This window comes from Lycium ferocissimum, chromosome 6, assembly GCF_029784015.1.
Source record: "Lycium ferocissimum isolate CSIRO_LF1 chromosome 6, AGI_CSIRO_Lferr_CH_V1, whole genome shotgun sequence".
NCBI classification, from domain to species: domain Eukaryota; kingdom Viridiplantae; phylum Streptophyta; class Magnoliopsida; order Solanales; family Solanaceae; genus Lycium; species Lycium ferocissimum.
Window position 1 is genome coordinate 13664019 of NC_081347.1, and position 21898 is coordinate 13685916.

At 37.5% G+C, this 21898-nt stretch overlaps 3 protein-coding genes across 3 annotated transcripts; 2 read left to right on the plus strand and 1 right to left on the minus strand.

Moving 5' to 3' along the window:
- The first annotated feature begins 3388 nt into the window (after positions 1 to 3388).
- On the plus strand, positions 3389 to 5107 carry LOC132060674 (uncharacterized). The gene is made up of 2 exons (XM_059453649.1): positions 3389 to 3853; positions 3929 to 5107. The coding sequence occupies exon 2, from the start codon at positions 3938 to 3940 to the stop codon at positions 4922 to 4924; it is 987 nt and encodes a 328-aa protein (XP_059309632.1). The 5' UTR covers positions 3389 to 3853; positions 3929 to 3937; the 3' UTR covers positions 4925 to 5107.
- Positions 5108 to 5341: 234 nt separating this feature from the next.
- Positions 5342 to 6304, plus strand: LOC132061133 (uncharacterized). Its single transcript, XM_059453999.1, has one exon. It carries the CDS (start codon positions 5342 to 5344, stop codon positions 6302 to 6304), a length of 963 nt encoding a protein of 320 aa, XP_059309982.1.
- An 11073-nt stretch (positions 6305 to 17377) lies between these two features.
- LOC132059371 (leucine-rich repeat extensin-like protein 4) lies at positions 17378 to 20071 on the minus strand. Its single transcript, XM_059451966.1, has one exon. It carries the CDS (start codon positions 19871 to 19873, stop codon positions 17684 to 17686), a length of 2190 nt encoding a protein of 729 aa, XP_059307949.1. The 5' UTR covers positions 19874 to 20071; the 3' UTR covers positions 17378 to 17683.
- Positions 20072 to 21898: the final 1827 nt, after the last annotated feature.

Below are 21898 nucleotides of genomic sequence, written 5' to 3' on the forward strand. Positions count from 1 at the left end.
TATAAGTATCACTGGGCTGCCTGGTCTAATTTTTGTATTCCTACAGATGAAGGAGGCATAGGAGTGAGATCATTACAGGAAATTGCAGATTCCTTCTCAGCCAAATTGTGGTGGACTTTCAGGACTTCAGATTCTCTATGGGCAAGATTTATGAAAGCAAAATATTCTATGAGGATTCATGCCATGGCAAGGAAATGGAATTACAATCACTCTCACACATGGAGGAGGCTTATGAAAATTAGAGACAAGGTGGATCATTTGATCCACTGGAAAATCAACAGAGGCAATTCCAACCTATGGTGGTATAATTGGATGGGGTCTGGCAAACTGGCACAGTCAGAGGGCACCAATACATCAATCAACAGCCCCATTCACACATACATTCAAAATAACCAATGGAATTTTGAAAAGTTGATTAAGATTTTACCTAGGGGTGTGGTGAACAAGATCCAAGATGTGAAAATTCACTCTCATGACAAGGATTATTCTCCTATATGGAGTGTCAACAGTGATGGAGTTTTCACATGCAAATCAGCATGGAAAGTTATAAGAGAATGTCATAATACATCCTTGACCAACAAGAAGATGTGGCATAAAAAACTACCCTTCAAAATCTCATTTTTTCTCTGGAGATTATTTAGAGATAAAGTAGCAGTAGATGACAATCTTAAGAGAATTAAAATTCAACTAACTTCTAAATGTTCTTGTTGCAGGAATGGGAATCAAGAAACACAGGAGCATCTATTCAACAAAAGCATGATCAGTAAGGAAGTATGGCAGCATTTCACTCAGATGTTTGGTATCAAAGAAGGCAATGGAAACATTAGACAGAGAGTACTATCATGGTGGCTAGCAAAGGAGAAAAACCCAGTCCAAAACATGCATTTTTAAATTATCCCTAGCATTATCATTTGGCAGATATGGAAGGAAAGATGCAAGAGTAGATATGAGAACCTCAACATGTCAAGATATAGAGTCATCAACAACACCTATCAGCAGGCAGTTTTGATTGTGCACAAACAATTCAAGAGTATCCCTCCCTTCATGGAAATCAGTGAATATTCCTTACCCTCCATCAAAACAGTTGCAGTTCTATGGACCCTTCCCACTCTTGGCACTGTTAAATTAAAATACTGATGGCTGCTCCAAAGGGAATCCAGGGCCAAGTGGTGGAGGAGGTTTAATTAGAGATCAAAGGGGGAATTTAGTCATTGCATATGCCTCTTCTTTAGGTAACACTAGAAACAATATGGCTGAGGCTATTGCACTAGAAACTGGAATTGGATGGTGTTTATCTACTGCTGTGAGCAATCTAGAAATTGAAAGTGATTCCAAAATGTTAGTGGACTGGATCCTCAAAAAATCCAAACCTCCATGGAGCCTGACAAATATTGTAGAACAAATTCAGCAAAAGCTGGAGCACATACAAGGGGTGACCATCCAACATTGCTACAGGGAATGTAACAGAGCTGCTGATAGTTTGGCAAACTATGGTCTCACATGTAGAGGTACAGTGTGGATGAATAATTTCATGGAGCTACCAAAAGACACAAGAGGAGAGATCAAGGTGGATAAAATGCAATTACCATCTTTTAGAAATTCCATTGTAAAGAACTCTATACATTTGCATAGACCAATGTATAGGAACTATCTATTAGATGTACATTGATCTTTCTCTGTATTAGTTGTGTGGAATGTGGATGCGTTCCATGTCCACAAGCAAAATCTTGAAATTTTTGTGAGCATAATTGAAATCCTACTACTTGTTCCATCAAGTAGGTGCAGGCGTTTTTATAAACCTTGCTTTTGGACCTTTTGCAGTTATGAATAAAAGAAAGTCATGCTAATGGCGGAGATGACTAATTGATTTTAAAAAAAATATATTTCCATTTTCTCCGAGTTTATTGAACTCAAAATTGAGCCTATACAAATGTTGCAGTTTTCCTAGAACTTGTTCAGACCACCAGCAAATACCTCAAGGTTTGGAAAATCGAGGCCTATATATAGTGGAAGTTCTCCATAAAGTATGTTCTCAGCAACAGAGAAAAAGCTAATGGGGGAGATATTGTTGGTAGATTGAGGAATTTACAGTCAAACTGATTTGAAGAAATTTGGAAACTTTACAAGTTTGGCAGGAGGCCAAGATCCCACGGTATCTGTCCTTAAATATTGTTTCTTGCAAGCGAACGCCCCTAGAGAAACGAAAAATTTCCTATCCAAGGTGGAAATCCTCCTGTGAGATTGTTATTCCATGCTCCAAGTAAATCAACTTTGATAATGAACTGCGCTGATCAGGTATTGTCCCAACAAGAACATTAGACTCTAGAGCAAGTACTCTTAAGGTCTGTACAATAAGTCAGATTAGAAGGAATTTTTCCAGTGAAAGAGTTCCAAGTGAGATTGAGATGTTGCAGGTGCAACAAGTTCCCAATTTCTTGTGGAATTTCATCATAGAAGCTATTGTTTCGACGATTAATGCCAGTGAGGAACGTAAGGTTTCAATGGAAGGCGGTATTGAGATAACAAGATTTTTCAACCTCAAGTCAAGAATCATGACTCTTTCATTGGAGGGACTACATGTTATACCTGTCCTGTTGCAGTAATGAAGAGAATTGTCTATGTCTTGGAATAGATCCCATTGTTTTACTTTAAGTCTAGTAAAGCCAGCTGATCAGCTTCATTTCTGATAGATTTGGACCCTGCAAATATTGCCAAGGACATAACAAGAATTGGACACTGGAAATTAATGAATTCGGATAAGGTTGCACCATCTTTCTTGAAGTACAAAAGCAAATAGAATAGTTAATTCCTTGTTTTGCCTGGTGATGAAAAGTACCTGTCAGCCAAAGCTGGTGCATACTGCATACTTGTTCTTTTGTATGAATTACTACAGAACCAACAAATGACAAAAAAGAAATTTTTAGGATCTGGTCCTTATATGCATATAAAGTATCTTTCTGGTATAAGACATTTGAATGAGATATATTCAATTTGATAGTTTTAGTAGTTCAGTCAAGTTTCTAAGTATTTGAATAATTTAGGAGCTCATTTCTGTCAAGTACAAAATTTGCTGTTTTTAACCTTAATGCAGGATGAAAGATGACAATAAAGTATCTGTATAAAGTGAAGCATTCATGTGCGGATCTCTATATGTAGGATAGATTCTCTCCGTAACATAATTGTTCTTAGTGGATGACTGTTTCTCACTTTTACAAGCTTGTTTGGTCTATATCCCTAAAGACAGCTGGACTACCTACTGGCCTTTGTAGTTTGCTCTATGCCAAAAATAGAACTAAACAAGAAATTGTGCTTAAGTCTCCACAGACATGTCCAGTCATAAGAGAACTCAACATAGCATATATACACAAACGGGCGTCAATCGGAATTTTTGACCAAAATGGTGTCCTTTTAGGGACAAATCCAATAAATGGGTTTGTCAGAATTTCTGTGACCAAAATGGTGAAAACGCACCCGTACCGGAGCGCCTTTAGTATTCAGTTTTCACGTCTAAAATTAGACGGTCCATTAAAAATATTTACACTGAAGGTTCTTTGCGATCCATGAGCCTTTAGTTGATACGTCAAATTTTAAAGAAAGGCTCGCCTATCGTAATGTACCTTCAGTGTAAACTTTAAAAATCAGAGAATCTGAAAAGTTAATTTTTTCTGCAGTGATATGACATTAAATGGCAGGCTTTCTAATCCTAAAGGCTCATACCACCGAGCGAGCCTTCCCTTAAAGAGCCTTCAACATTATTTTCCCAGTCCTCTATATCTGGAGCAGAATACATTGTCATGTACATAATTTAATTCACAATCTTGAATGCTCACCAATCTGAATTTGGAGAAAAAAGGTTAATGATTTTTTTCATTGTCAATTGCTCTTCCCATTGAGTAAATATTTACTGATAACCGATGTATTTTTGCAGGTCTAAAAAATGTCAAATGAACGGCGTGTTAGAGTTGCATTGTATTGGGGCGGTGATATAATATATGAATCTGACACAGTTAGATATAGTTGTGGTGCTCGTTTTGTTGTTAAACTTCCATTAAATGTTGAGTATGATTGGTTAGTTAGAAACTTACATATTAGAATGAAAACTAATCCGAATGAGTTGAGGCTTGTTATTTCTGGTAGATGGCCATTTTCTACTGTTCAGGGTAATGCTCGTTATTCTGAAATTCCCATACTTGACAATGAGTCTTTGCAAGATTTTGTGGTGGCACCTGATACGGTGCGTTATATGATGAATCTTGATTTGCTAGAGATGTATATTAAAACAGAAGTGTTGGATGTTGTTGAGCCCTCACACAATCTAAATGCTCCCTCTTTGAATCTTAATGAGCCACATCTTGATCTTTATGAACCATCTGCAGATTTTATGAGTAGTTTTCCAAAATTTCAAAGTTTTACAAGCTTCTTGTCACAGGGTACAACACCACAAATTGATGTTCCATCCAATAGATATGGCCATGGGCGGAATAACTTTGGTATAAATTTTGATGTCGGTAATTATAATTGTCATGATTTTGGAGATGGTGCAGGAACTAGTAGGTCCCCTCAAGTTTCAGACATTCCAAGAGTTACCGAAATACAGGCTAGGGTAGAAGTTGATTCTCATGCCGATGCTCATTTCGGTGAAGGGGTTGATGATTCCGACAGCGATGTCCCGAATAATGCATATGAGTCAGACGAGGTGGGTGACTCTGGTGATGATATGATAATGATCAACATCCATCCGATAATATACCACAAAACACACTATTTCACGGGGAGAACATTCCATGTCTCTATGATCTTCAAGATCGTCCAGAGGTGTATGCTTCTACCCGTGAATCAGAGGGTGTTGGCTTTTAAGTTTGGATGGATGATAAAGAATCTGATCTTGAGTCCGGGCAGTTGTTCCCTAGTAAGGAGAGATTAAAGACTGCTATAAAACTATGGAGTTTGCGGGGTAACAGAGAGTTCACCGTATGGGAATCAAAAAAAATATTATTGGACTGTTAAGTGTAGGAGGTGGGAATCAGGATGTGATTAGATGCTCAGAGGTCGAAAAACACCAACAAATTTATGGATTATCGGAAAATACTATGACAGGCATACTTGTCACATGGGTGTAATCCCAGTCGATCATTTTAACTTGGATTCTAAATTGATCTCTTCTTTGTTGTTACCTTACCTTAGGGTTAACCCTCAATACAAGGTTAAAGATGTCCAAACTACTATTGAGGTTGCATTAAAACATACACCATCCTACAAAAAGGCATGGCTTGGCGGAAGGCGTGCATTCAAGTCAATATATGGTGACTTCGATCAGTCATTTGCATAACTTCCAATGTACATGAATGCACTTCAACATTTTAACCCGGGAACAGTAGTGGAATGGTTGCATGCCGATCAATCAACAGCGGAGGTAAGTGTTTTTAAATATGTGTTTTGGACATTTAAACCTTGTATAAAAGGGTTTAAAAGATGTAGACCTGTCATCTCCATTGATGGTACTCATATTTATGGAAAATATGACTTAAAGATGTTAATTGTTGTGACTGCTGATGCAAATGGACAAATATTTCCACTTGCTTTTGCAATTGTTGATAAGGAGACCAAAGAAGCGTGGTCATGGTTTTTGTCGTACTTTGGAATTCATGTGGTAGCTGGTCGTAGAGGTGTTACGTATATATCTGATCGTGCTCCTGGAATACTTAGAAGTTTTGATGATTTGGTTGAGTTGCATGAGCCGAATGCATATCTTCGTTTTTGTCTTAGGCACGTGAAGAGTGATTTTCTGTCTAAGTATCCTAAAAAGCAGCTTGAGGGATTGATGTGGCAGGCCACCATCCAACACCAAGAACGTAAATTCAAAGTTGTCATGCAATGTTTGAAAGATGCTAAGCCCGAGGCTTACAATTACCTAATGAAAATCCCACTAGAAAAGTGGACGGTTCATCGTGACGGTGGTAGAAGATGGGGCATCTTAACAACCAATCTTTCTGAATCGTTCAATGGGTTTTTGAAGAAATCTAGAGGTCTTCCAGTTACTGCAATGATTAAGCTTACATACGGCCAAATTGTGGAAAGGTTTGTGTCCAGGAAACAGTATGCACAAGACCTCATTGATGCACAAGAATTGTGGCCCCCTGTGGTTTCAAGAAAATATCTGAAATATGAATTGAAGTCCAAAAACCACAAGGTGATAGCTTATTCCAGGGAAACATGTGTATTCGAGGTTGAAACATACCGTCGTGAAGGTCGCGGTGGCAGAAAACACATTATTAAGTTTAGGTGGCAGAAAACATATTATTAAATTTAGTAGAAATACGTGTCAATGTCAAAAGTGGCAAGTGTACCACATGCCATGTTCACACGTGTTGAAAGTTACTCAGCAAATGAATAGGGTTGCACATGATTTAGTCAGTGAATATTATGGCACGGTGAAATATTTTGAGACATATCGAGTGGCGTTTCTTCCACTTGGCGATGAAGCATACTGGCCAGAGGCGCCTTTTAAAATGGTTTGCAATGAGTCATTTATCCGACAAAGTGGTGCAAGAAGAACTACCCGTATTCCAAACGAGATGGACAGCGGACGTACAAGATACTCAAAAGCTTGTGGAATGTGCAGACAAACAGGGCATGACAGGCGTCTGTCCGAACCAAGAACGTGCAAACAACAACTGTAGGCAATAGCTAAAATGTGTTTTTATTTCTAATGTTATATTATGTACTTTCTGCAATTTGTAATGGTTTAGTATGTATTGGTTGTTGTTATGAATGAAGAAGACTTTGCTTGTGATTCGCTAGATTACTCTAATTCTAATTCTGACTTGATTATCTAGTGGACAAATGCATGAAGATTAGTACAATTATTCACAATCACCGCAAAACTAAAAAAAAAAAAAAAAAAAAAAAAAAAAAAGGAAATGAGGAGTAACATATAAGCTGCAGAATTAAATGGAAATGGCTACCATTTGTCCCAACTATTGACTTAAAACAATTAAGTGGAAATGATAACAAACTAAAGTAGGCAGATTCTGGTTCTATATTTGTACAAAGTAATGAACTAGTTAAATAGTGGAGTACAATTTATGTTTCAAACAACCACTGTAGCGTGTATCTTTCATCTTCTGTTTAAGGATAATTCAAAAAGTATATAATTCTAAACACAATGAGCAAAATAAAGGCTTAGCATAAAATTCATGTTCAGCAGTTAATACATTAATCTGAAACTTAAAACTAAAACATCAATGAGTACCACAACCCCTAGGATGAATAACGGCTAGAGGCCTATGGAGAGCTTTCTTTGACAGAAGGTGGAGAAATGGGGGGGACCTCAGAAAGTGGTGGGGAAGAGTAAGGGTGTTTTGAGAGAAGTGGTGGGGAAATGAGCTTCATTGAAGGCTCCCTCAGTGGTATGAGCCTTTAGGATTAGAAAGCCTGCCATCTAATGTCATATCACTGCAGAAAATATTAACTTTTCGGATTCTCTGATTTTTAAAATTTACACTGAAGGTGCATTACGAAAGGTGAGCCTTTCTTTAAAGTTTGACATATCAATGAAGGTACCGTGGATCATGAAAGTTAACCTTCAGTGTAAATATTTTTAATGGACCATCTAATTTTAGACGTGAAAACTAAATACTAAAGGCGTTTTCTCCATTTTTGTCATAGAAATTCTGACAAACCCATTTGTGTTTGTCACAAAAGGACACCATTTTGGTCAAAAATTCCGTCAATCGACTACTCTTATTAGTCAAGGATAATTCCGCACCTGTTTGCATTCTAAGTTTGGACGATACATCAGGATATGAGTCATTTGACACTATATTGATTAATGGCTGTTTAAACAATGTAATACAAGTATACAACAAACCTTATATCACCAAAAATGGATTCTTTTTCGTATCTTTTTTTTTTTTTCCCCATTGCATTGTCAGGTTCTTCTTTTACTTCTTGATGAACAAATCATTATAAACAACAGAGACCACAAGACTTCTTCAAAACCTAATTCACCATTGGCTTAGATAAGATCTTTAAATATTGAACCGAAGTGTACCAAAAAAAGGAAAAAGAAAATATTGAACCAATAAGTATTAGAATAATTAAATTAATTATTTAAGTCAATATATTTGACCTAATTAACAGGCGAATTTTATTCAGCTAATCTATCTACATGAGCTTCAAGTGAACTCCCTTATTAGTCTAACCTACTGGCTAAGGTTCATTAGATGTCATCTTATTCTAAAGTGTATAAATCAAATAAAAAGATTTTCATGTCATATGACAAATGACGAGATGTGTCAAATCAAATTCATTACAATAAATCATGTCATATGGCAAATGACGAGATGTTTAAGAAAATCAAATTCAAAATAAGCCTTGAAAATTTGTAAACGAATTTATTTCCAAATTAGGAAAGAGGTCATACATCCTGACTAATCAAATATGATTTTTTTTGCTCTTTTTGAATCTAATTGGATAATAATTAAGTGAACCAATCAAATTAAATTAAAAGAGTTTTTTCCCTTATCACTTCACATTCACAAACTATACACCTAGTCCTTGAACACGTGCTTGATAATTAACACGTACTTTTAAAGCATAAAATATATTAAAATATGCGAATGAGATTCACAATAAAATTGAAAGGGAAAAAAAATTACAAACCCAAATTGGTAATTGGTGTTCAGATATGTTAAAGCAACATAGTAGTTGAACTTCAAATGATTGGATAGGTCAACAATTTTACTTTTAAACTACATTGTTAGTTGCATTTTGACTCGACCTTTTTAAAGCATAACAAAATAAATATATTATTAATTGGATTTTATATTTCTTCAGTGTGAATAAAAATATTTTGACATTAGCCTTCGGATAGATATATATGATATTTCTCACTCAAAACGATAAAATGTTGAACATCATGTTTAGAATTCTAACACTCCCTTTGGGGATATAAAGATTGTCCGTAATTCCTAACTTTCAAACAATTGGTAATTGGTGTTCAGAGGTGTATATTATATATTTCATTAACTAGTTAGTAGTTGAACTTAAAATGATTGGATAAGGTCAACAATTTTACTTTTAAACTACATTGTTAAGTTGAAATTATTTTGACTCATTTGGCTTAATTTGACATTATAACTTTCTGTAGAGTTATTTAGTTTAGTTAATAACAAAATAAATAAGCTGCCCTCTCTTATAGTAACATTATGAAAAAAATTGGAGGGATTTTCAATCGTATTTCTTCAGCACCAATCGTAAAATGAATAAAAATATTTTGACACTTTAAAAACAAAAACAAAAAAAATTGACTTAAATAAAGCCTTCGGATACAAAAGATATATATGATATTTCTCAAAAACAAAACGATATAAATGTTGAAGATCATTGTTTTTAAAAAATTGGGAAATTATTTCTACAAAAACATTGCTCTTATATAATATAGTAATATATGATTTATTAAACTTGTCATTGAATCATAAAACTTGAAGCATTTTACTCTTTTTTGATTGTTTAATCTTTGTGTCAAAACAAATATTGTTTTTATAAGGCACTTAATGGAAATATAGAAACATAAACATTAAAAATCAAATGAGTCTTCCCTGTTTATACAAGTAAAGGATATAGTATATTGATATATTTCATTAGATATATGTTTTCCAAGATTAAACTTGTCATCGGACCGCAAAACATATAACTTTTACTTTAAATATTTCTTTAGTCCTAGAGATACAATTATATAATTAAGGTATTTCTTAAGAAAATAACACAAAATGTGAAGACATTGTATTAAAATATTACAAAAGTATAATCGGTTAAAATAAATATTGCTAATTAACAAGCCATAAAAGAAAATGTTTAAAAATACTTAGTCATGCTAAAATAAGTATTAATTATATGACAAAGAAAAAAAACTTAAGTTATGTATTTTTACTCTCTAAATCAATTATGCAAAACTAAAGACTAGATATGGAAATATAGTAAATTGAATTTCTTTTGTTAGGATTAGTGTTAAGTTGGTTTTGGTTTGGACTTTATTTGAAAAATCAAGGATATAAAACTTATTGCGAGTTGAACTTGAATAATATGATAATAGATAAAAAATTCCGAAAAAATTTAAGAAATATTTATAAATTACAAATAAATATTTTTATGTATAAAATATTTTAAAAATTGAATACATATGTCTTATATATTCAACGGGTTTTTTTTTTTTCCAACTATATCCAAATCGGTTTGGTGCGGTTTCTTTGTACACCCCTAACTCCAACTATATCCAAAGGCAAATCAAACAATCAAAAAAGAAATTCATTTACATAAAACCAAAAGGAATGTAGCCAAATGAGGATTTAAAATCACACACACAAGAGAGCCTTGAAAAACTAACTTCAAGGATCCTCTGTAAGTTTCAAGCATTTAAATTCAAGAGCGAAGGCAAATAGTAATAGATAAAGGTTTTCAAGATCAAAACTATTTGTTCGTTGGATTTGATCCAAAATTACCAATCGGAGATCAAGTTCAAAACAGTGTATTAAACTTAAATACTACTCCATACATTTTCTTACACTATTTTCTTGTCTTAAAAATTGTTGCTACATGGAAGACAGGCCTCCTCTCACAATTTTACAAGTGTCTTCACACTTCATGCAAAAAGTGGGACAGATACTTATCCACATTGTTGTTTACATCAATTTCATAAATACATGATACATGTCTCTATAAACATAAAATAAAATCATAATTAATTAGCATATTTTTACATTAATTTATCACTTAACTATAGTAAAGTAGTACGATTTGATATAAATAATCCGTACAAATAAACTTTTAGGAGCCATTTGGACATGATTTCATCTCACATCTCATGAGATGAAATCATGTTTGGACATGCAATTTGAATTTCTTAAGTTGCAGTTTTTTTTTATAAACATAAAAATCCCACAAGTTGTGAAAACCATCAATTTTTTCCAATTCTTATACAATCTTATCAAATGAGTAAATCATAATTCATATTAAAATTAATACGCTACTAAAAGGTCTTTCTAAAAAATATAACATCAATTGATCAAACTTTAGTTCAATAAAAAGGAAAATTTAACATGAATAGTAATGTAACTATTCTTTAATATAATCCTCCCACATGTACGAATAATCTCTTCACGCCGAGTATGCATTTCTCGATTAGATGACCGAGAAGACGAACTTACAGATTAATATTTAATACAAATGGTTGGTAAACATGATTGGTAAATATATCTACCAACTTATGGGTGTTTTTTATAAAATATAAACGTATGGGTCAAATTTTACAATTATATTTTTTGAAATCATGATTTCAAATCCCAAATTATGCCTTTTTGGATGATTTGGGATTTCATCTCATGAGATGAAATGCGTTTGGACATGCGATTTCATCCTCGATTTCATCTCATGAGATGAAATCCCAAATCATCCAAAAAGACATGATTTGGGATTTGAAATCATGATTTCAAAAAATATAAATGCAAAATTTGGACTCATACGTTTATATTTTGTAAAAAAAAACTCATAAGTTGGTAGATATATTTACCATGTGGGAAGAGATTGTTCGGTTGGCGATTATTATTCAAGTTTTATCTTTTTGTTGGAGATGTCTCATGCCCAAACTCTCTCTCTCTCTCTCTCTCTCTCTCTCTCATATAATCGGTCGTTTATCGTTCCTACGCACGTTGAATCGCTTAACGCTTGATCGTGTAACGCCGGCCACTACAACACCAGGTAACACGGCCATTTTTTCGACGTATCTACTTTTCTTTCTCTCTTTCTCTCTTCTTCTTCTTCTTCTTCTCGTCTTCTATACCTCTTTTTTTCCCCTTTTTATCCGGACATCGGCGTTTCCAATCGCGTCGAACACCGTCGATCCGATGCCGCGAGTTTTTCCGCGCGTCATTTTTCGAGCCGATTCGCTCTCCTCCTTCTCCTCCATTTTCTTTTGTCTTTTTTTTCCTTTTCCCCCTCCTCTCTTCTCTTCTCCACTCTCGTGTCTTTGTGAACATTGCTTCGGGGGTGAACAAGTACCACGAGAATGAACAAGAATTCACGGCGGTGAACAAGAATCTGCAAGGAATGTGTCTTCGGTTCAATCGAGCTGTACCTCCTGGTTGCTCGTATCCATTCTTGTCCATACACTTGTAGTTATATTTTGCGGACTGTATTCCTTTCAATAATTTATTAGTTCATACTAGCTTTTGGGCTTTCGTTATCACGGTAGACTAGGTCATGTTCTCCCAGGTCGGGAGGGTCAGAGCTCGGTGGCGATGCGCCTAGCCGAGAAAGAGGTTCGGAACATCAGACGTTAACGGGGAAGTCCATAGAGCCAGTTAAGATTCTTAAGAAGATAAGATTAACATAGCTTCGTGTTCACGGCACCAACGGTAGGCCCCAAAGCTACGAGGGTAGGACGGTATGCTCTCGTCTTCCTGCAGGTCGAACCATAGGAATGGGGCAGGCATTTTAGAGATAGTGATTTGAGCGGATCGTGTGGCAGAGGTTGCGAGGGTCACTCGATAGATGACGTCGATTACGTGGTCGTCAAGGGCTTACTTTGAACATCATTAGTGCGCATGCGCCGCAAGCGGCTTGGTATGAGGAGAAGAGGCAATTTTGGGAGAATTTGACGAGTGTGTTGGGAGGCATACCGCCCATCGAGAAGCCTATTCGGGGAGGTGATTTCAACGGGCACATCGGGCCTATTTCGGGGGGTTATAATGATATGTACGGAGGTTTTGGCTTCGTGGATGTGAACGTGGATAAGGTCGCACTTTTGGATTTCGCAAGAGCTTACCGCGAGAAGCCAATTCGAGTTTCCAAGAAGAGGAGCACTTGGTAACCTTTCGTAGTTCGGGGGCTAAGACTCAGATAGACTTTCTACTCCTTAGGGGCGATGATAAAGGTCTCAGGCAAAGACCGTGAAGGTCATCCCGAGCAACAACCTTACAACCCGACATAAGCTCGTGATGGATTTAGTGGATTAAGAGCATTTGAGAAAGAAGAGGTCGTGGGTGATCACCAGGGATCGGGACGGGGGAGTTTGACCATGACTAGTGCCCTGGAGATGGGAGAAAAACATAGACCGCGGGGCCGGGGATAGTATCGATACGACCAAAAGACGCGGATAACGGCTAGTTGCATTGGTGCAGTAGTAGCTAGGAAGAGCCGTGTCTCGACAGTAGTCGTGCGGCATCGGGCGGATTGGTGGTGGAATGGAGAAGTACAAAGGAAGGTGGAAGCAAAGAAGGTGGCGATGCCAAGCTGATAGAAAACGCAGACGCAGTGAGGTCGGGACTATCAGTGGGGAACTTTGAGCAAGATGGCGAGGAAGCGGAGGCGAAGCTAATGAGCGAGCGATGGCAAAATCGTTAGCGGAACGCCTGCGGCGAAACAGAGGAAAAAGGCGGGGAAAAAGAAAATTGTTCAAAGCTAGCCAAGGCGAGGGAGAGGAGGGCACGTGATTTCGGATCAAGCTGCCGACGATGATCAAAGATTTCAGCAGTGACAAAGTATCGTGTAAGAGGCTCACATTAGACCCGAGACGGAGTCATATTTCCACAAACTCTTGGAATGGCTAAGGGGACAAAGGACAGGTGGTCGGGAGATTTAGTACACACAAGGAGGCGTCGCGATTTGGGGTATCGGCAGAGTATAAGGTTGAGGAGGTTAAGTGCTGTTCGCAGGATGCGCAAGGGTAGCCGACATAGGACCCGACGAGATTCCCCGGAGAATTTTGGAAGATTATGCTCCGGCAGTGTTTGGAGCTGGCCAACAGTTGTTTAATGTCATCTTTAGGACGACAATGATGCCCGAAGAATGGAGGTCGAGTGTAACGATCCCTCTATACAAGAACAAGGGCAATATCCGTAGTTGCAACAACTATGAGGTATCCGCTAAGCTATACTATGAAAGCGCGGGAAAGAGTGGCGGGATGACGAGGGTGAGGAGAGGCGTATCTATTTCAGAGAACCGCTTTGGATTCATGCGGGACGCTCAACTACGTAAGCTTCTCCATCTTGTAAAGAGATGGTGGAGCAAGATAGTGAGGAAGAGGGACTTACACATGGTATTCATCAACCTAGAAAAGCTTACGACAAAGTTCCCAAGCGGAGATCCTAATGCCGAGGATGCTTCGAGAGGTGTGCGTACCGTGGCGTACATTAGGGTGATCAAGGACATGTATGAAGGAAGCCAAGACTGTGGTAAGGATGTTAGGAGGAGATTCAGAGCACTTCCCGCAAGCCAGGATGGGTTGCATCGGTGGATCAAATTTCCACAGTCGAGTTGGCCGACTTGTTTAATGTCATCTTAGGACGACAACGATGCCCGAAGAATGGAGGTCGAGTGTACGATCCCTCTATAAAAGAACAAGGGCAATATCCAGAGTTGCAACAACTATGCAGGCATCAAGCGGCTAAGCTATACACGAAAGTGCGGGAAAGGTAAGGAGACGAGTGCGAGAGAGGCGTATCTATTTCGCAGAACCAAGCTTTGATTCACGCCGGGACGCTCAACTACGTAAGCCCTCCATCTGTAAGGAGACCTATGCGGAGCAAAGACAGGAGAGGAAGAGAGACTTACACATGGTATTCATCAACCTAGAAAAGGCTTACGACAAAGTTCCAAGGAGATCCCATGGAGATGTCTCTTTGGAGGACAAAGGTGTACCTGGCGTACATTAGGGTGATCAAGGACATACGAGGAAGCCAAGCACCGTAGGCAGACAAGAGAGAGAGACTTAGAGCACTTCCTGGGCCAGGATGGGTTGCATCAAGGATCAGCTCTTAGTCCGTTTTTATTTGCCTTGGCGACGGGACGAATTGACGCGATATTTAAGGCGAGGTGCTACGGTGTATGCTTTTCGCGCGACGCATTAGTTCGATCGACGAGACTCGTAATGTGAGTCTACTCTAAGTGGGATGGCCAAGGCCAAACTTGGGAGTTCAAAGGATTCAAGTCGAGCAGTATTCAAGACAAGAGTACTGAGCGTAAGTGAAGGAAGACTCTCAAGAGGTCGAACGGAAAGCCGAGGTGTACTCCAAAGTCATTCAAGATAAGTAGTTGCGCATTCTGGGTCTATTATACAAGGCAATGGGGAGATTGACGATGATGTCACACATCGTGTTAGGGGTGGCGGATAAAAATGGAGGCTCGCTTGGGAGTTCTGCATGTGATAAGAATGTGCCACCACAACTTAAGGGCAAGTTCTACAAAGTGGTGGTTGAAGACCGACCATGTTATATGAAGTGAGCGTTGGCCGCTTAAAATCTCTCTCACGTTCAAAAGATGAAAGTTACCGAGATGAGAATGTTGAGATGGATGTGGGCACACCAGAGTGACAAGATTAGGAACGAGGCTATCCGGACAAGGAGTGGCCTCGGTGGAAGATAAGATGCGGAAATGAGATCGAGATGGTTTGGACATGTGAAGAAGAGAGACACACGCCTCTGCCATGAGTGCGGAGGTGTGAGGGTTGGCCATGGATGGTTTCGAGTTAAGAGGTAGCAGGGGCGTTAAGTATTGGGAGAAGTGATTAGACGGGATATAAAGGCAAGATTCTGACCTACCGAGGGACATACGACCTTAGATAGGAGGGTATGGAGGACTCGCATTAGGGTAGAAGGCTAATAGATAGTAACGTTTATCCTTTCATATTAGTAGTCACATTATCGCGGTATAAGTTCTTGTGCTTTGATTTCTGTTACTATTTGTTATCCTGTACTTTGATTATCTTATTTTATCGCCGATAGCTACCGCTCCTTTACAACCGTTTCATCAGCGGCTTAGTCGCTTTAGTTATTTGCATTTTCATATCGCTTTGAATCTCTTTTGGCCTTATCCGACCTCTTTTTATGCTCTTATGCTTTTATGCTCTCTATCGAGTCGGAGGGTCTTTCGGAAATACCGTCCCTACCCTGCAGAGTCGGTCCACAGACACTTACCCTCCCCGCACCTCACGTTGGGATTTCACCGGGTTGTTGTTGTTGTTGTGGGAAGAGAGATTGTTGCGTACCATGTGGAGGATTATATTAAAGAGTAGTTATATTACTATTCATGTTAAATTTTCCTTTTTATTGAACTAAAGTTTAATCAATTGAAGTTGTATTTTTTAGAAAGGTTTTTTATTGAACTAAAGTTTGATCAATTGATGTTGTATTTTTAGAAAGGCCTTCTAAAGATGTATTAATTTTATTACGAATCCATGATTTACTCGTTTGATAAGATTATATAAGAATTGAGAAAATTTTTGATGGTTTTCATAACTTGTGGGCGTTTTTAGCGTTTATAAAAAAATCGCAATCTTAAGAAATTCAAATTACGTCCAAACATGATTTCATCTCGCGATTTCATCTGCTACAATTTCATCTCGCGAGATGAAATCAATGTCCAAACGGCTGAGGAGACAGCTTTCTGCCACTGAACAGTTGGCCTCAATAATTGAAATTTCTAAAATAATTCGAAATTATTTTGGACTGAATTATTGCTATTGATTACTGGCAATTTCTTAGTGGTATCATATCATGATATCAATGTTGGCAATCATGTCTTACCAATGTGCAGTAGCTGTGAAAATTCAATTTTTAGCATATTGATCTATTCACAGTTCATACAATTAAATTTGCACAGGACCACTGAAGACTGACAAATTAAAGTCACAATACTCATTCTGTTGTTCTAATTTTATAATATTGAATCGTCTAATCTAAAAACTTAAGCTATTAGAAAAAGTACATTTTTGTACTTTCTTAAACAAATGACTCTTGTTTAGAGAACTACGATTATAGGTCTTATGACATGTTAGAGAACGTTGACCCTGTCAGGTGCAATTTAAATTTCAAACATGTATTGTTAATTTTGGTCGATGTGAATGCTCTTGGTCCTCAAATGAAATATAAGCACATCGCAAGTTGCGATTCTTTCATTTTTAACGGTACCAAATTCGAGCTTCGCACACGGAACATCCTAATCTACACAAACTCACATTAATCAAGTCAATTTGTTTCGAACACCAAATGATTAAACCTTCCTTATATGTAAGGGCGGAGCTAGAGTGCCGCAAAGAGGCCATCTAAATCCCATTTATTGTTGAGTTACATTTGCTTCTTTTTATATATATTGTAAAGCCTTTAATGAAAAATCCATACTCCACCACTGTTGATATGTATGTATATGTATATAAGCGCAACATATTTAGTAAGGAACAAGAATTACATTGTAAATAGTAGAGTTCGGCAAAAAATTGTGGACGCTGTACAAAAAATAAATAACACAGTTATAATATGTTATTCACAGCTTGATAAGTAAAAAAAAAAAAAAAAAGCTAAGAGAAGCCCCGCTATGCGCGGGGATGATAAGTATGAAGATGTTTATTAATTGAATAGATGAGTTTTACTAAAAAAGAAACAGTAAAATTGTAGTTATTCACAACCACCCTTTTTGAATAACAATAAGGCGATTAAACCCCTCGCTAACTCCCGCCCATAATCCCATTTTTCATAAATATAATCAACTCAAAATAAAATTACAAAAATAAAGAACAAAGTATACATAATTCCCAATTAAAAAAAAAAAAAGAATTCTTGTTTTCTCTTCCATTCTTGATCTTCACCAAAGACAATGAACTAAAAGGCTAATGAATAACCCTTGTTCATGTTCAGTAGTATGGAATGACTGGTGGTGGTGGAGATGCATAGGATACTCCTACAACTGGTGGAAGAGGTACATTTTGGTAACTTGGCGGTGGTGGTGATGGTGGTGGAGGTGGTGGTGATGAGTAGTAGTAAGCGGGTGGTGGTGGTGATGGTGATGGTGGTGGTGGTGATGAGTAGTAGTAAGCTGGTGGTGGTGGTGATGGTGATGGAGGTGGTGGTGATGAGTAAGAGTAAGTGGGAGGTGGTGATGGTTTTGGTTCCCAATGTGAACTAGGTGGTGGAGGTGGTGGTTCATTACATGGTGGGGTAGGTGGGGCTGGATGTTCATATGATGGTGGTGGTGGTGATGATGGTGTTTTTGGATGCTCGTATGATGGTGTTGGTGGTGGTGGTGATGGTGTTTTTGGATGTTCGTATGACGGTGTTGGTGGTGGTGGTGATGGTGTTTTTGGATGTTCGTATGACGGTGTTGGTGGTGGTGGTGATGACGGAGTCTTTGGATGTTCATAAGATGGTGTTGGTGGTGGTGGTGGTGGTGAAGAGTAGGAGTAAGTGGGAGGGGGAGGCGGTGGTGATTGAGGAGTGTACGTTGGTGGCGCGTAATACACTGGTGGTGGTGGTGGTGGTGAATGATAAACTGGTGGTGATGGAGATGGGTGGTAATATACTGGTGATGGTGGTGGTGGTGATTGATGAGTTATAGGTGATATTTTGTGGGTTGGAGGAGGGGGGCTTCTATGTTGATAAGTTGGGGACTTTTTGTAGGTTGGTGGTGGGGGAGAAGATGATGGAGGGCTAGGTTTAGGAGATATTTTGTAAGTTGGTGGTGGTGGTGGTGGTGGCAGAGGAGTTGATTGAGGTGGTGGTGGGGACCGCTTGTTATGCGAACCCGAAGACTTTGAAGAAGGTGGTGGTGGAGATGGCTTTGGTGCAACAGGTCTAGTAGGACGTGATGGTTTTGGTGATGGGGGTTTGTTATGAACAGGTGGTCTTTTTGGAGTTGGTTTTGGTCTAGGTTTTGTTGTAGGAGATGTAGCAAAACGGCTGTAACAACTAGATTTCCTACAATCATATGGTTTTGCATCATCAGAAGAGCATTCTTTAGCAGACCTTTGATTCTTCTTTCCAGCAATACAGTTTTCTTGCCCGTCAACGACTCTTCCAGATCTAGTTGCAGCGCAAACCGGAGCTTCCCCGGTGAAGTAGTTGAACGAGTATGTGAAGTTTTGCAACCTAGGTAGTTGACAAATAGTAGCTGGTATAACACCCGTGAGCTTGTTGTGAGCCACATCGAGTTGCTCCACACTCCTCATTTGACCAACAGTTGATGGCAATGGCCCTTGAATCTTGTTGAAACTCACATCAAACACTGTTAGCTTCTTCAACATTCCAATCTCCATTGGCAAGCAGCCAGTGAGGTTGTCATTCATGAGTATGAGCTCATTCAAAGTGTTGCCCATTTTCCCAATGCTTGCCGGAATGCACCCTCCAAGATCGTTATTGGCGAACACGAGAACGGAAACAGGAGAGTTACCCAAGTTCTCAGGGATGCCAAAACGGAATCTATTGTCATTAAGGAACAATGCATCTAATTTTTTGTCGAAAAGTTTGTTAGGCACTGGACCTTCAAAGTCATTAAACCTTAGATCCAAGAACTTTAAAGAAGGTAAAGAAAGTACCACCTTAGGGAACCCACCAACAAACCTGTTGTTGCTCAAATCAAGCTCTACAAGAAGCTTCAAATGGCTAAAGGTTTTGGGTACGACGCCACAAAAACGATTCGAGTTGATGTGGAAAATAGCCAGATCTGTAAGAAGACCAAGTTCAGGCACTAATGAACCAGCAATATCAGCATGGTTAAGATCAATGCCAGCCACAACTCTAGTAGTATTATCGGTTAAAGATGGTGCACAAAACACGCCACCATAGGAACAAACATTTGGTCCAGTCCAATTGGCTGTGAAGTTAAAAGGGTCAGAAAGCATGGCTGTTTTCCAAGATTGCAACGCGATGTAGGCATCGCGAAGCTTTGGGTTTTCGAAACTCAACCTGCTAGCATTGGCCTTGATGTCATCTAGATCAATATCACTGTCACTTTCTTGTCCAACAACAGATGAGATCTGGAAGGACAAGAGTGAAATAACAAGAACTGAAATGAACAAAAAATGAAGGTGGCGGCTAGGAGGCCGCATTGCTGCTGTGTTAATTTCTTGATATGAATATGGTGGAATTTTTTTTCAAGCAAGAAGAAGAAAATGAAGTTTTTTCGTGTAATGTGAATGTGAATGTGAATGTGAATGTGTATGAGTTGTGTCTAGTGCTTTTTTTCTTCTTTGTATGGTTTGAGAAGATGGCATGTGAATGAATGTACTGATTTGAATTAAATAGCAAACTAGACACCTCTATTTATTCCTTCACAGCTCTTTGCCTATTTGTGTTTTTAGTTCTTTTTTCTTTTTATTTTTTTTGTCAACTTTCCTATTCTATCTTCGTACTTGGGGACACATTATAATGACATGCCAGCACGTCTTTAATAAAATCTTGGTTTAAATTTGAATAATTGACTTCTTCGTTTGGATTGGGGACACATTATAATTATAAAATTTAAAAAAACATGCCAGCACGTTAAATGGGTTCAATTATTTTTTTATTATTTTAAAATCTTGGTTTAAATTTGAATAATTGACGGGCTCTTAATATTAAGATTCTCTGTTTTTTTATTTTATTCTACTGAAAATGAAAAGAAAATTCTTGATTGCAAATGACATTCAATCTGCCAACTATACTACTCGTTTTTGAAAGAAAAAAAGGGTCCAAAAAGAACAATGGCGGTGCCAGATAGGTGTGCAAGTACTCCCAAGGGTTTTAATAGTATTTAAATTTAATTGTTAAGAGGGGCACCGATTTCATGACAACGGCAGTTTAGTACTTTGAAGTATACATAATTTAAATTTAAAAAGAGAGTAAAATAAACAAAAAAATGTGTCGTGTAGTGGGTAGAATTTTACAGGCCCCCACGTCTATAGCCTATGAGTAAATGGCATGCCAGCACGTCAAGACAAAAGTAAGTGTTGCCCAGCTCCCAATTAGCAGATTTTGTGAAATAAAAAAGTTCTTCAAACAGACAGCCCAAATTTTACTAGGGGAGACATTTTGGCCAAGTAAATTTTTTGACTGCGCTAAAAGATTTTGTCTTGGCTTAGTTAATAAAGCTTCTTTTAACGCAAATTACAATTCCAATTAAATAGAAGTTATTTCAAACAAGCCCCCAATATTTTGCTAGGTTAGACTTTGAACCATAAAATTTGGCTGCATTAAGAAATTTTCTCCGCTTAATCAGGCGATAAACAAAGCTTGCATGGCAAATTAGCAATTGGCACCAGAAAAAAAAAAACAGAGAAAAATAAAGAAGTAATTGAACTTTAAAATTACAAATTCAAGTAAATTTACATGTAACTAGTACTTGCTTTGCGATATTTCATTTTATGTGATGTTATATTTTTTAGTTTGTTTTTAAATATCTTATTTTATATATTTAAAAGTAATTTAATTTTAAATTTCTCATATCAATTTCATAATTTTATAGCCACACAAATTTGATGACATTATTCAGACCTCAAGTTTAAAAAAAATTATAACTACACAAGTAATGTGACTTGATTTAGACTATAATTTCAAAAGTTTTTTTTCTTCTTCTTAAATCTCGGTATTCAATTAGACATGTTCATATAAAATTTAAAGGGAGTAATAAATAGATGATAAAAATTTATTAAAGAGTTAAGATACTTTATGAAGGACGCGTTTGTGTGTTTTCTTTCTAGCATTATTGGTATCAAACTTTCTTTTTTCGGGTAAGGCTTTACTTCTCTTTTCGCTGCCTCGTAGGCCAACTGAAGACGAAATATAGTAATTCTAGCCCCCCTTGAGATATCAGCAATAGCATTACGCATTTATTTTCTATGCAAACACATGATAGGTTTTAATTTTAATCCTACAATAATAAAGCTGTAATTAGTTACATTATTGGCAATAAAACTATCCTTGCATCAATGGTAATTGGCAAAGTGGAGTCGAGTTATGTGATCCTTCAATTATTAAACTTTACTTTAATTTTAATCTTACAATAAAAAGTTATTAGTTATATTTTGTAAATGAATTTTTTTTCATACTTTGAGTTTGAGCCAAGGGTTTATCGGAAACAACATCTCTACCTTTCA